This window comes from Sprattus sprattus (genome assembly GCF_963457725.1).
Source record: "Sprattus sprattus genome assembly, chromosome: 17".
NCBI lineage: Eukaryota > Metazoa > Chordata > Actinopteri > Clupeiformes > Clupeidae > Sprattus > Sprattus sprattus.
In genome coordinates this window covers 5,191,789-5,208,520 of record NC_137915.1, presented here as the reverse complement: position 1 = coordinate 5,208,520, position 16,732 = coordinate 5,191,789, and the positions used below count along the sequence as shown (strand labels likewise).

Below are 16,732 nucleotides of genomic sequence, written 5' to 3'. Positions count from 1 at the left end.
CTAGTTTTCTCCATAGAGAGAATAACAAAATAAAACACCAATTTAGGGCAAACTGTCCCAGCAGAAGTCCAACAGGTAAACGAGAGAAAAGTATTGATCCCACAACACCAATTCTCTAAGTGGAGTGATACACAGTAATTAACTCCTTTTCAGGAAAGAGCACAGAAGTCCATGAAACACTAGGCCTAATATTCATTCAGAAACGAAGTGAATAGCCTACTCTCTAATGGCGAAAAAGCTAAGCCGAACTTAAAATATAATTATGAAATGGAAAATATCAGATGAATTGTTGTTGTGAGTCTGCCACGATTTATTCCCTTTTTGCTCTTTAAGGAGGTGTGTGGCAGGGAAGCATATTTATCATCGGCCTCAACTCAGTTTTCTCATATACCTACTCTAAAATTGAAATGAAATAAAATATAGAATGAGCATCTGACCAGGCTCTTTAAATCCTGGCTTTCTACATCACGTAGATATAGAACATATTATGACTTTATACGTAGGCTTCCTATATGATGAAGGCAATTCTTTCATGACACTATCACAATTACTGAAATTAGTTAATTAGGCTTAGTGATTGGTCAATGCTCTGCCGTCAAATTGTGTAGAAATAAGATCACATGTGCCTGACAGATGTTGAAAACCAGGAAATGGGAGAGTGCACCTTCCTCAATTTTTTTTACATGAAATGCCCACCTGACAGACACACCCAAATGAGGCGTTGGTCCGCCCTCTGAGGTGCTGAACTCAATGCGCATGTTATGGTATATGTCAAATTAATGTACCCTAGTAATCAAAATAGCTCTACGCAATACTTTTCTTCATTTTTGAGTAAGAACCTGTTGTGCGTGGTGGGTATGGGTGGTATGTCTGTTCCCCTGATTTCAATGCAGTGATATCAAAATCTTTACAGCTCATCTCCTGACAGTGAGGATATTCAGCGACTCACAGATGGTAAATGATCTAGAATTAAACCATTTCATTTAATTACTGATAAAAAAGATAAATCATTAAACAAATACAGAATGATAATTAAATAATTGTTTTATAATGCTCAATTTCTTTCACTTTCACTCTTGTTGTAGACATAACGTTTCCTGAGCAGCATACCATCGTGCGAACAAAGGTATCTTGTGAGGGAGGAAGTTTCCTTGATGACTGTGGATTTATAAAATGAATGTTTTCAGGGTCCAAGTCTTAAAATTAACCAATGGTTTGATACGATTTCTAGATGTGTGAGCCACACAAGGAAACAACCAAACAAAGACATACTGGAGGTAGTTCAGCTTTTTCCTCAGTCTTCTGTTTTACACTCCATTACGGAACTGTCCATCTCTCATCATTCATAGTCCTAGTGTCCAAACACCATCAACCATTTACCTTCAAAAAGTCGTCGATATAATGTTGAACGTCATTCACCACCACTTAGTAACCATTCAAAACCTGTCTGCGTACGTCTGCGATGACAACCTTCTGTCCTGTGTGCAGGATCAAGGGTATCAACACTGCAGATAACCACGCTTGGAGACAAAGCCAGCAGAGTGGTGAGTCACCTAAACACAGTCCAGATGCTGAGATGACGAGTGAGGGCATTCAGCGCTCGCTGTGCTAGCACTACCTGCTTGCGTACAGGGACTCATGTGATTCATCAACGCACACTGTTGAGTTTACAGTGATTTCCCCTAGGCTGTTGTACTGTGAAAAGGCACACTTGTCTCTGAAGAAATGTAATCCCTTTGCTGGGTGGAAAAGGCTGACCTCAGGCCTAGTGTGTGAATGCACTTGTGCACAGCGAGTGGGTGATTCACACACCTCCTCCATCGTCCCACAACAAGCAGCATCCATCGTGTTCCCACATAACCTGCTTTCAGAACTATAACTACAACTCACACAATGTCCTCGACACAGAGATGTTCAGACGTATTATAAGTTCAGTTGGTTTATGAATAACCACAGGCTAGTTTTTTTTTAGGACTTGCTAGAATTTCAGTTTTCAAAAACAACAGGTAGTATTTCATAGAACAATTTCATAGAACAACTGGCTCAGCACAACTCAGACAAAGAAGAATTAATGTGGGGTAAAAAAAACAACTTGCTCTTTCTTTGTTTTCAGTCTCAATCCGAAAGGAAGGCAGATGGTTATGAGAGAGAATTTCTTCGCAACAAGAGTGAGCTCAGAAATGTCCTCATGCATTCCTAAATCAATAATACTACTCTGATCATTAATATCTAAAGATTAAAAACACATCTGTGATGTTTTCCTTCATCCTTCACTATTAAACAGATCTTAGATAATGTTGTCATGTTAGATGGAGAACTCTCTGTTCTTGGATCACACATCAATGCTTGCTTTTTCTTAGTCAGAGAAGCTGGAAAGCTGTCAGGTTCCTCTGCAATGATATCACCTACGGAAAGCCTGGAGGACATAATATACCGCAAAACAAAACATGTTTTTGATTACCCAGCCAGGGACATGAAAGGGCTTCAGGCAGGTGTGTCATTCTAAAAGCTTTAAACATGATACACACCAAACATGTCTGGTTAATCTTCAGAGTCCTCGACATGTTCTCAAGGTTAAAAAATAATCTAAGGAGAGTCTAAGAAACCATATGTTTGTGTCTGTTTTTAACCGTAACTATGGCTGTTTCATTTTAGGACAACACAGAACCAATCAAACTGAGTATGTGAGAATGCCTCCTGTGATCCAATGTAGTTCTAGAGCCCCCTCTGTCCCATACTCAAAGGTGAGGAGAATACAAAAACATATACAGTATATCATATTTCGACCAAACATGTACAAACATCCATCAATTATTGATTTCTGTTTCTCATTTTGTTTTACAGAGAACTGATTATACCATAACACAGTCAAGAGTAATCAGGAGAAATGAAGGTATGTTTTTAGTTTTTTTTGTTGAGCCACACCTTATCGTCGTATATTTAAAGGACAAAACTGATTCACAGGTTAACATAAACTCAATGTAGACTATGTTCTCCCACCTTATCCTCATATATTTAAAGGACAAAACTGATTCACAGGTTAACATAAACTGAATGTAGACTATATTCTCCCACCGTAGACAGCCAACACTTGCTGCCGGTTAAAGCCAACAATGGATGGGTAGAGCCAGAGAGGAACGCTTATGACTCCAGAATGTCCACTCAGGTTTGAACTGCGTGATTATTTTACCAAGATTAAGTTGTTAATTGACACCGTCTAAAAGTTACATGGCTTCCTCAGATAGCCTTACCAAAAGACCACCACTAGAGGACACTGTTAGTCTTCTTTTGACATAGCTCCTGTTCCTGAAGCTTTATTGAAGCGAGGAAGATGTCAATGAAACGAAGTTTGGGTTTGGTACAAATACCAAGTAAAATGTAGTTTTGTCCTGTGCTGTAAGTGCTTAATTAATATATTGAAGCGTAACTGAAGCAATGGCTCAGTGTAATGTCTCTCTTCCCTTATCCCAGAGGGCTGAAACAGCCAGTGGTTCAAAGGCCGTCAGGAAGAGTTCAGACATAATCAGTAAGGTATAAATCAGCTCAGTACAGCATCACATTTTTGAAGTGACATTATTCAGTCATCTAAGTTTGGTCACGCACGTCACATCACAGCTGCTAAGGGGGTCCAACCAGTGGTGTAGTGGTCCTTGGAGTACTCTTATTTATTTTTTAAGCAGCCCATACAGCACAGGATTTAAACGCCCTGTTTTGAGAAGTGGGTATACTCAATGCTGACTAAAAAATAAGTGGATATACTCCGTATACCTGCGTATACCCTGGACTACACCACTGGTCCAACCCAACAACTTAATTTCTATGCATTTCATAGGAGGGGAACTCTGAAAATGTACATTGCATAATAGAAAAACCTACAGAGCTAAGTTGATCCTTTCCTTTGTGGTGGATGTAGGAAAAGAAAAGCGCTCACTACGCTGAGCTGAAGCAGCAGGTGCAGGAGAGACGACAGACCATGGAGAGGGAGAGAGGGAGGAACGCACATGATGAACGACAGGTGAGTCAGACAAGCCTGCCAACATCACACAGAAAATGTTTTTATTTCTACTGAAAAAAGGAAACAGTGATGTTATATAGAGGTTAAAACAACTACACCTACACCTAGGTGTAAACTGCATAGTTTCAGACGAGATAGCATAAGCAGCTGTTTGACTCAATTAATATAATTTACACAACCAAGGGCCATTTATACATTTGATCTTCCAAAATGCTCTCTTGAGTTTACCACTGTTGAATTTCTGTTGTTCAGCACCAAGAGAAGATGGAGTTTGGGACCTGGGGGAAGCCGGGCGGTGGAGCCCCTAACCCCGGCTCTGTGAGAAGGAACAAGTTCAGTTCCACAGGGCTCATGTCCCAGGGCCAGGTAGTTGACCTTTTCTTATGTCTCTACCTTTAAAGAAATACATTATCTCATCATCTTCTCCTCTCCTTCAGTCTCATCCATCCTCTCCTCGTTACTTCTCTTCTCTAACTTCCTGTCCTCTATACTCGACCTCTTCCTCTCCCTCATTCATTATTTCCTCTGCCAATCCTTCACCCCACCATCCTGTCTGTTCTGCTCTAACCTAAGCTCACAGCTCTTACTCTCTCCTCCAGAACCTCTTTCTGGCCTGGGTAGACAGTTTATTCCTAGTTAAATGTAATCTTACAAGCAGGTACTGACTGGGACTTGTGGGATCAGTTACATTTGCAGTGTGTTTGACTATAGAAAAGAATAGATTATGCTACATTAGATTCTTGTTTTCTACTGGATATAATGTACTCTACAGAAACTCTATCTCGTAAGTGTTACTTTATCAGGCTCATTGGCACTAATATTACCACGGGTCTCCTCTTTGGCTCCTCCACAGGTTCAATACAAAGGCTTCGCTGGCACTCCATTCCAGTTCTGATGTCCGCCATTTTGGGATACCGTTTGAGTACAGGGTCCAAATATTAAACAGCAATGGCAAGAACTCGGCTGATTTCATTTTCCATTTTTCTTTTGAGTTATGTAATTAACAATTCATGCCGTCAGTTTACAAATGTACTGTTTGTTTAATATATTGGAGTTTATAGGCAAACAAACACATAGGATAATAATCTTCCCTGGAATGCATCTGGCCTTGGCACAGAAAAGGGCTATGTTTGGAAAATAGTTATGTGCTCTGTGTGTGTGTGTGTGTGTGTGTGTGTGTGTGTGTGTGTGTGTGTGTGTGTGTGTGTGTGTGTGTGTGTGTTGTGTGTGTGTGTGTGTGTGTGTGTGTGTGTGTGTGTGTGTGTGTGTGTGTGTGTGTGTGTGTGTGTGTGTGTGTGTGTGTGTGTGTGTGTGTGTGTGTGTACATACACCTCAACCAGCATTCACAAGCACGGACAGTGGTGACTGTTCAGTCGATGTTGTGTAAACGTCAGCATGTGTAGACGTCAGCATGTGTAAACGTCAGCATGTGTAGATGTCAGCATGTGTAAACGTCAGCATGTGTAGACGTCAGCATGTGTAAACGTTGATCTCAATGATGAGCTCATTGATTGTATTGACGGAACCGAAGCTGCACAGTGGGCGTGTGGGTAAAGAGGAGTGACTAATCAAAGCCACTCAAGGAGGAATGCCATGACGACGCTGCAACATTAGTAGGGCACAGGTGGGTAGGTAGGTAAGTGCCATGTGCTCTCTCACATGAATGAACAGAGCTTGAGGCATCGTCCTGCCATATTGGGTGAGTCACAATAAAACATTTTTTGCAAGGTCAGTCTCCCTTTGGTGAATACTCATGTGTGTATAAACTCTTTTTCCATCTCAAAGAGATTATGTGGATGGAGGCAAAAATTCATAAATGTCAAAGCCATTGAGTGTCCTGTTTTAGTTGATTAGACCATGTCCTCTGCCAGGGCCTTGGCATGCGCTGAAACCAAAAGTCTTTTACCAAAAGTCTAAAATGTTTTTATGAGCACTTATCTAAATGTTTGATGTTAAATGCATTGATCGCAAAACTCAGCAAGCATTGACATGGTTGTTTTGACAAATTAATATGAACAGTATAAGCTTGTTTTGTTTCCTGCTAATGTAAAGAAAAAACTAGCATGTGAATGTAAGTGCGCATTCTCCAATCAGCACTTTATTATTGCACATTCTCATAAAGTTGGTTGGGACCACAGATCTTTTTCAGGAGATTTTCTGTCTTCAGAATGCTCCAGAGATGGATAAAACAACATATTACTGTAACTAAGTTTGATCTTGGCCTATCAGAGAGACAACTGGGTGCATGTCATTTTAATAAATCTGACTATAACTGGCTTGAACTTGACATTTTCTAAAGACTTTAAACACTGTATTTGTTTATTGTTTTTATTTTGTCGATTTTCTGTCAACGATTTCCGGGACACTGAAACACCAGGGTGCACAACTTTTTGTGAGAATGTACAGTGGCAAACCTACCATTGAGGCGAACTAGGGAACTGCCTTAGGCCCCCACCCAGCAGAAAGCCCTCGACGAGATGCCCAACCAAGCACCGATGGGCCGATTGGATGGCCCAAGTCTAACCAACCGGCCCTCCCGCAGATGTTGTCGGTCGCGACAGTATTCCTTGCTTCACAGAATACAATATATACCTCTAATGATAACCAACAGGTATCACTGTCTGCTTTTTATACTACTCCTAGTGACCTGTATTCACACTCATGGTTACTATTTTCTTTACTAATCTAATCTCCTCCGTCAGTCTTACTATGTTTATTTGTTATTAAATGTCAATCACTCTAGCCTAATACTTGCATGTCTCGCTCGTAGACATCTTTAACAACCCTACACACACACACACACACACACACACACACATAATCACACACCCAGCATGCAACACTACCATTACCACTGATGTTTACACCCCATCGTATGTTCTGTTCTGTTCATTTCTACAATAAAGTTCAAACAAGGGGGTGCAACGGCGGTCTCTTGAACGTCCGCACAGTAGGCCATTTTGAGGACAGTAGGCCTATGCTTCCGGTAGGGATCAGTGGTACGTTAGGTAACGTCAGTGATCTTCACAATCGTTTACACTCTTATCTCGCGGAAATTTTGACGGATTTACAAATGACTTGATTTACAATCGTCATTACCTGGGTAATAATTCTGGATGCTTTAACATGTTGAAATGTGCAGCTTAATTGTGTATCACGGCTATTGTGTATCAGTCATTTTACATCAATTGGCGAGTAATTGTTCTTTCTTTTCAATATAACTTAAGTTGCACATAATACAATTGAAGTTGCACATGATTCCCAATCGGGTTGGTTTGTTAAACATCTTACATTATGATTTCGACAGGAAATTGCTGACTTTATTGCCAATGAAGATGCCAGAATTTTGTGCAACCTGCTCTATTGAACACTCCCTTGAAACGAGACCTGTCAGAGACCTGTCAATGTTATTTTCATATGAAAACCTATGTTTATAATTCTTCATAAGTATGTAGTGCCATAAGAAATATCTTACGGTTATAACAAACCAACCCGTTTGAAAATCGGTTGAAAATTGAGCAAGTTCTGGTTATTTAAAAAGTACCACTACCAACACAATGTTAAGGGGGAGTGAGCTATACTGTCCTCAAAATGGCCGAAATGTGCGGACATTCGACTCCGTCGGCCAGAAACGCAGGCAGGATATCTAGCCTTTATTATAGATATCTATGGTTCAAACCAGTGGCGGCGGACCTTAAGGGCGATTGTGGCGACGAACTGCCTTCAGGAAAAGGAGATTTTTTTTCTCTGTCGGAAATTACCAAATGTCGAATCAGGCAACAGTCACGCAACAGTTGTGCTTGTCGCTGCCAAATGTGAGGACCCGCCTGATGTGAGTCCGCAGCGACACTCTCAATGCATTTTCCATGGCTTCCGGGAGGGCTCGCCATGCTCCATTCTTTCGTCATAAGTATAAGGACGTATGTGTTTAAAAAAAACGGTCAAGGCATATTCTGTCAAGATGTCTAACATTCAGTGCAACAACTGGAGTCACTCCTTGAAAGAAACTCATTTTTAGTCGGCGTACTAATTAAGATAAATTGACAACAAAACAATTAGGACTACACCAAATGTATCGATTCAACAGGTTTCTACAAAGGGTGGAATCCTACATCCAAGAATTGGAACGAAAGAAAATCATGGCTAGCACGCCGTGAAGTGGCTAACGCGGTCTGTATTCCTCTATTTGTAAGGCTACCACTGTCACTTTTCATAGGTTGTACAGTGTGAATGTTCGCTTTTTGCCCTTACACTGAGTTATTTTCTTTGTGAAGACTTATTTAGCTTTTGTTAGCCAATACTTTCGAGATCAGTCAATAAATATAGTTGGTTTTGACTTACATGTTGCCCCCTTCTTTACGTTGTTACTGGACATATCTTATGTGTCCTGTAAAGCTATGTTGCATCATACAACATTTGAGACATGTGGATAATGAAAAAGTGGGATAATTTAATGTGGAGCCAAATCATGTTTGCTTATGAAGGCTCCTGAATGCAACTTTCTTCCATATAACTAGCTACTGTAGCTATGTAGGTAGAGGGGAAATATTTTGATTGTGTGCTGCCATCTACTATACAAAAAGGTATTGCTGTATGAGTTAATCAGCCTACAAAAAAAATTGATATTGCTTAATGTAGGATACTAGCCCAGAGTTAAGCATATTCATCTATACCTACCTTGGAGTGTTACAATAGCCAGTATCATTTTATTCCATGTGTCCATCCAGGCAAATTTGTGGATCCAAATGTTATTAAAAAACATATATAATGTTATTTCTTTGTAATCATCCAAAATTATGTTAAGTGTATGGGTATTTTGCATACATTGAGTGGGCAATGCGCCGTATATTAAGTGGGCCGCTCTGACAGACAACTCCCGGGCCACTTTTTTCCCCCAGTCCGCCCCCTCTTTGAGGTGGCCCTTTTTTTGCATTAAAAGGACGGATGAAGAGGGCCCCTGGCTATGTTCGCCTTAGGCCCCCAAATGACTAGGTCCGCCAATGGGCATGTAGCCCCACTAGATTAGCGTGGAACCACTGATTTTCGTTTTGATCCGTTGCACCCCTCTCGGACTGGACCCCTTTTTAAAGAGGGTGGGGCGATTCAGTTTTCTGTGAATAGGTCGAAAACCGTAGGGCTTAGGAGGACCACATTTTTTTTGTATGTTGGTCTTAAGAGGCCACGTCAACCATTCCACTACCACTTATTTCATGTATAGGTCAACCTAGTTACAAATGAAAAAGGGAGTGTTGTAAAAAATGTTAAGTGTAAGTTGACAAGGTCAGAACTGCACGAAATCGGAGATGTGGGATCATTATGACACCTTCTGACTGCACGTTAAGTTTCGTGGAATTCCGTTCACGGGGGGGGGGGGGGGGGGGGGGGCATGCAATACATGGATTAATATGGTTGTACACCAACTGGCCTGTAGGTGGCGTGACACAGTTTTCTTCGAATATCCCGAGAACCGTAGGGCCTTGGAAGGCCAAATTGTTCTTGTATGTTTGTGTTAAGGGGCCATGTCAACCCATACCATAACCAGTCATTACATGTATAGCGCCACCTAGTTAAAAATTAAAAAGCAAAAATTTGGTGTTTTAATCGCATATATGTCAAAGTGCTCGAAAAATTACCAAATTTGCGAGGGACATCAAGCCTGTAACCGTCCATCTTCGGTAGAGTTTTTGTCCATAGATGGAGCAAAATGGCTGTGTAGCACCCCCTAGAACATTGCAAAAAACCCTGCGCATTGGGGTTATTTTGGCGTAGCTTGACGGAATTCGGTACACATCTTCATCATGCTTGGACGCACCAAAAAGTCTCTTGACGCCATGGTGGCAGGTCCACAGGAAGTCGGCCATTTTGAGTGGAAGATGCGTTTTGACGGCGTTTGCACACCTCGCATCTGATCGAACTCCTCCGACAGATTTAATGGTAACGCCTTGAAATGTGGTCAGGTTACTCATCAGCCATGGGCGACTAAAAGTAATATTAGAATTTCTCATTAGTCGGAAGGTGTGGGCGTGGCAGACCCTCAAACTTTGCCAACTTGCCAGTGCTTGCCACAAAACGCAAAGTCTCTTATAACTCTTGCGTACATTGTTTGATCCAGAGAAAATGTCTTAGGGTGGACGCTGGATCCGGCCCAAACGCGTACATATGCCTGACTGATATCACCTATAGCGCCACCTGTTGGTGGTTGGAAACCACACTTTGTTTCCCCACATCGCATGTGATGCCTTCAAACGTGGTCAGGTTACTCTTCAGCAATGGGGAATTAAAAGTTATTAGAATCTTTTACAAAGTTTGAAGGGTGTGGGCGTGGCAGACCCTCAAACTATGCACACTTCACAACTCCAGTCACTTATAACGTATGCATATATTGTTGAAAGTGAACGAAATTGAAAGTGGTGGATCATTATGAGACCCTCTGAATTAGGGGTGGGGATTTTTCGAATTTTTTTTTTTACACATCCATTTTATGTTGAAATGCAAGCTGCATCGATTATTGGATAGTTCATAGAAATTCAAAATTGTGACAAGGAAAAGAGAAGGTAATTCATCTGTTGATTTTCTTTAATTATCAAACACAAAGTAGGAAGTGTAGCAAAGACTCTGAGTAGCAAACTCGGATGTTTTAAAAGTCGAAATGGGATTCACGAAGATCAAAATGGATTTGTAGTAGGAAGACAAGCTTTTCACAATCTTAGAAGAGTCTTAAATATTATCAATATAGAAGATGGATCCCCCGATGTGGCCCTACTCTCCCTGGATTGTGAGAAGGCCTTTGACAGGTTGGAATGGCCATATCTATTTGATATACTCCCTAGATTTGGCTTGGGACAAAATATTATTAAATGGGTTTCATTTAGGGATGCAAATGATTAATCGACTTTAGATTAATTGTCGATTAAGAGGTTGCTCGATCAAAATGTATTAATCACGATTAATTGCTAGAGGGCGCTAGTGCGAGAGACCGGTTGAAAACAAATGTTCTCTGTGTAATGCGGTATTGAAATACAATAGTTCCACTAGCTCACTTAGTTATCATTAACGTGTGCCCGCGAGTTTGGCTCATGAGAGTTAGTAAGTAAGTAAGTAAGAGTTGAGTTGGCTATTTAGCTTGATAGCGGACTAGCTCACTCAGGCTTAATGATTAGATACCTAGCTCGTTAGCGGGCTAGCTTACCTTTGCCTGATGGCTTGTCATTAAGAATGTAACTACTCTATCCCTCACTACCGTGAGCGCGAGTTAAACTTCAGAGAGTTGTGTTGGCTATTTAGCTTGTAATAGCCTAGATGCAGTTTCTTCATAATCTATAGGCTCAATAATATTCTGTTTGGCACTATTTAATTTCTTCTATTCTTTTTTGTTTTATGTCTGTTTCAAATGCAAGAACTGAGCCAGTCCATAATTTTTTTTTTTTTTTTTTTTAATTAATGAATGGATTTTGTTATACCATAAAAAAAACTTTTCTGCTTTCTTTTCCTAATGCATAATTACTTGAGGAATGTATAATAGAATAGAATAGAATTATCATAATGTAATGTAATATAATAATAATAGGGCCTATTTTTAAAGGCCCTATTGAAGCACTGAAACTCAGGTGAAAAACGCCGCTTATCAATTAATCGAAAGTCGATCGATAAGATTATCAACTAATGATTAATGAATTAATCGATAATTTGCATCCCTAGTTTCATTATTATACAATGGACCCACTGCAGCAGTCTTGACAAACTCCATGACATCCAAACCATTCAAACTTACCAGAGGAGCACACCAAGGATGTCCACTGTCGCCCCTTTTGTTTGTATTGTCCATAGAACCACTGGCCTTAACAATTAGATCACACCCTCTGATACGGGGAGTAACAATAGGAAGATGTGAACACAGAATAAGCCTGTTTGCAGATGACATCATACTCTTTTAAAAAAATCTGACACAATCCCTTCCTGCCTTTCTTAACATAATAGCAACATTTGGAAAAATCTCTGGCTACAAAGTCAACAAAACCAAGTCTAATATTATGTTATAGTAGGGAACGATTTTCATATTGCATCCAAGGGCTTTAAGTACTTGGGGATACAGATCACCCCCAAAATACAAGATATAGTCTCAGAAAATTATAACCCAATTCTATCATCTACCAGTAATACTCTGACGAGATGGTCAGATCTTCCCATATCTCTGATTGGTCGTGTAAACATACTTAAAATGAATATCTTACCAAAATTCTTGTATCTTTTTCAATCTATCCCACTTAGCCCCCCACCTACCCTATTTCCTAAACTGAAGGAATTAATGACTAATTTAATTTGGAATAACAGGCGCTCAAGACTTAGGATATCCTTACTTTATCTGCCATATGATAGAGGGGGCCTACAAGTGCCAAACTTTCTATGGTATTACTGGGCAGCCCAGATCAAGGCAATAATGCACTGGTTCTCAAATGAACCTAAAAATTCCTGGGTTGAAATTAGGGATGCAAATGATTAATCGACTTTAGATTAATTGTCGATTAAGAGGTTGCTCGATCAAAATGTATTAATCACGATTAATCGCTAGAGGGCGCTAGCGCGAGAGACCGGTTGAAAACAAAATGAAGCGAGCGAAAAGAAGTGCGGTGTGGGACCACTTCAACATTGTTAATTCAGGCAAAGAAGTCAAATGTTCTCTGTTTAATGCGGTATTGAAATACAATAGTTCCACTAGCTCACTCAGTTATCATTTGAACACCGTGCATGCTGCTGTCCTGCATGGCACCACCAGTTCACCTGATCAACCTAAAATCACAGCTACACTGTATTATACCTTCTCTCGCTTACTGCCGCGAGGTTAGCTATTAGTTCGTTAGCGGGCTAGCTCACTGAGACTTCATAGAGTTAGCTACCTAGCTCGTTAGCGGGCTAGCTCACCTTGCTATGAATATGAATATCTCTGTCTACTCCCGTGCTAACGTGTGCCCGCGAGTTTGGCTCATGAGAGTAAGTAAGTAAGAGTTGAGTTGGCTATTTAGCTTGATAGGGGACTAGCTCACTCAGGCTTAATGATATTATATACCTAGCTCGTTAGCGGGCTAGCTTACCTTTGCCTGATGGCTTGCCATTAAGAATGTAACTACTCTATCCCTCACTACCGTGAGCGCGAGTTAAACTTCAGAGAGTTGTGTTGGCTAGTTAGCTTGTAATAGCCTAGATGCAGTTTCTTCATAATCTATAGGCTCAATAATATTCTGTTTGGCTCTCTATTTAATTTCTTCTATTCTTTTTTTTTTTATGTCTGTTTCAAATGCAAGAACTGAGCCAGTCCATCATTTATTTCTTTGTTTTAAATTAAAGAATGTATTTTGTTATACCATAAAAAAAACTTTTCTGCTTTCTTTTCCTAATGCATAATTACTTGAGGAATGTATAATAGAATAGAATAGAATAGAATTATCAGAATGTAATGTAATATAATAACTCAACTATTTAGCTGATATTTGTAAAGGCCCTATTGAAACACTGAAACTCAGGTGAAAAACGCCGCTTATCAATTAATCGAAAGTCGATCGATAAGATTATCAACTAATGATTAATGAATTAATCGATAATTTGCATCCCTAGTTGAAATAAAAAATTACACCACATCCCCCTTGCCATTAAAGTTATATTTATTTTCGGATTCATTAAAGAACCTGTTAAAGAACACACAAAACCCCTTTGTTAAAAACTCCATCATAGTCTGGCACAAAGTGCAATCACATTTAGGTATTGATCCAGACCTATCAGGGTTCACCCCAATATGGGGAAACCACCAATTCCCAGCAGGAAGAAACGACTCAGGGTTCAAATCATGGGCAATGAAAGGTATTAGTAAAATCAGGGACATGTATAATGCAGATAAGGTATTGTATAGTTTTGAGGAATTACATGGTGCTTACAATTTACCCAGGAACCACTTCTTCAAATATTTGCAAATTAGGAGTTATATTTTGAAAAAATACAAACAACAGATAAACAAACCACCACTGTACAGTCTTGAAGAGGTAATACTAAATCATATGCATAGTCGTGGTCAGGTTTCGGTGACTTATAACTTAATTGTGGAAAACTCCAATGAATCTTCAAATGACAAGAGAATGAAGTGGTCCAGTGACATGGATACAGAAATTTCTGAGGACGAATGGGAAAAGGTGTGTCACACAGCACAGACTCAAACTATAAACACCAGGTTTAAACTTATACAGTATAAATGGATTATGCGCACATATATAACTCCTTCCCTTTTGCACCGCTTCAATAACAATAACCCTGACCTCTGCATTAAGTGTGGTCTAGAAGAGGGCACACTTTATCACTGCCTGTGGACCTGCCCTAAAATAAGGGAATTTTGGGAAAAGGTAATAGAACGAATCTCTGACATAAGCTCCACCAGATTGCCCGTCTGTCCTAAGCTGTTCATTCTTGGACTTGTCCCAACAGACTTAAGGTTGTCCATTACAGATAAAAAAGATGGTATATATGTGCTCACTACAAGCTAAATACTGTATTGCCACTTCATTGAAAGCTATGGAGGCACCTTCTGTCAATTTTTGGTTCAAGACCCTGTCCAATACTCTGGCCATGGAAAAAATGACTTATGCTAAAAGGGGGAAGCTACAGATTTTCTACAAAGTATGGGAACAATTTACAGACTTCTTGGAAAGTCAACAAGATGTACAAGATGTATAGGCTGTATACTTTAACTTTCTGACAGTATTGTAAGAGGGTTTTTTTTCTTTTTTTTTCAATTTTTTTGTCTTTCTTTCTCTTTCTTTAATGTTGTTTTGTTTCTGTTGTTGTTGTTTGTTGTTGATGTCTTTTATCCAAAAAGTATTTTCCTTCTATGTTGCTAAGCATATGTATTTTCATGTATGTTGTTGTACAAGTTGGAAAATTTAATAAATACAATTCTAAAAATAAAAAATAAAAAAGTCGAAATGGATTGATAATCGTTTTATCGGTTAAGAATTGATAATCGTTTTTTTTACACATCCATTTTATGTTGAAATGCAATTATCGATTGATTATCAATACGAAACCGATAAAACGATTATCGATGCATTTCGACTATTGAATCATTTGTGTTTGCAACTCAGAGTGTTTGTGTTTGATAATTAAAGAAAATCAACAGATGAATTACCTTCTCTATTTGCTTTATTAGAGAAAAAGCTTTTAATGGTCATAATTTTGACTTTCTATGAGCAATGCAATAGTCGATGCAGCTTGCATTTCAACATAAAATGGATGTGTAAAAAAAACACATTTTTTTTTTATTACAAAATCGATTTAAAATCGATAATCGATAATCAATTTAAAATCGAATTGTTGACCTCTGAATCGATTTCGAATCGAATCGTGAGGTGCCAAGAGATTCCCACCCCTACTCTGAATGCATGCCAAGTTTCGTGCCATTTTGTCCATGGGGGGCCATACAATAATTTTTTTTATGTGACTGTACACCAACTGGCCTGTAGGTGGCCTGACAACAAATGACAACACATACATTTACCATTGGCCAAAAATAAGAGATTTTAAGGGAATGTCTGCTATTGATGGGTGTGTGAACAGTTTAAAATAGATTGTACAATTCTGAAAACAACATATTGTGTTTGGGTCAATTCAACTTTTCTTAACAACTTTATGTGACCTGTTTTAACAAACTACATTGCAAAAGAGAAATATACCAAAACAATCCACAAAAAAGTAGTACACAAAACATTACATAACCAAATCTTCAAAATCTATCACAAATAATTCCTGTAATACATAAAAATTAAACAAAAAACAATTTACACACACGAAACACATAAAAACACACAAACACACTGACAACCATGACTCATTCTGTGCCAAAACCTACTGAACAGTACGGCGTTCATATTTTGTAACGCTTTGCGTTACGTCTAGTTTTCAGATGTTTCACACAATACAACAATTGTCGATATTGTCTTGAGCAAGAACAGGATGGAGTCTAGTTTTTTTGTCCTTTTTTATTTGTCATTTTTCTTTCTTTTTTTGTTGACTGTATCAATATCCTATTCTTTGTTCTGTGCAAACCATCTACACATTCTGTTGTGGTTGCTCTGATATAAAGGCAACAGCACTTTTGAAAAAAAAAGAAATATTCAAGTTGTTACTGTATATTTGTGAGTTGTTCTATATTTGATTTAAAACATTTTACAGTTACAATATTTTACAACAGGAGAAAGTGTACAGTAACACTGGAGATGAAAAGGCATAATGCTCCTGATAAGGCCTTCATACTAATGTTTTCCCATTTCATAGTAGTGTTTTCCATTGAGCACATCAGTGTTCAATCAATGCTTAGAATATCTACTCAAATAATGGTCTGTGTTTGTTGTTTGAAAACAAAATAGCCTTTTGAGGTGACATAATAGTGTTTTGAAACCAAAGTGGCATTTTGCAGGAGATATAAAGGGTTTTGCATTTTGTGTGAGTGGTTTTGGGATTTGTGTTTAAAGCTAAGAGAAACCGAGGCATGCTTTGACATTTTTTGTTTTAGGAACAAAGAAAAACTGTATTATCTCTGGAAAATCTGTGTCTCCTTACAATGCTTGTAACATCCCCCCCCCCCAGCAGCCATCCCTCCAGCAGTTTAGCACCTGTCTCTTAGATTAACGATAACCACACTGAGCAGGCCTTTATGGGGCCAGTGTGGTTAGTACGTGA

General features: G+C 39.2%; 1 protein-coding gene across 1 annotated transcript in view; it reads left to right on the top strand.

The window, feature by feature from the left end:
- The window catches only part of LOC308378252 (B-cadherin-like), a gene marked incomplete at both ends in the record, with an annotated part of 29,226 nt that overhangs the window by 924 nt on the left and 11,570 nt on the right, over positions 1-16,732 (top strand). Inside the window, 3 exons of the mRNA XM_080855113.1 lie at positions 1,489-1,544; positions 3,914-4,015; positions 4,268-4,381. Of these exons, the coding sequence (XP_080711239.1) occupies positions 1,489-1,544; positions 3,914-4,015; positions 4,268-4,381 (272 nt within the window). The remainder of the gene's footprint in view (positions 1-1,488; positions 1,545-3,913; positions 4,016-4,267; positions 4,382-16,732) is intronic.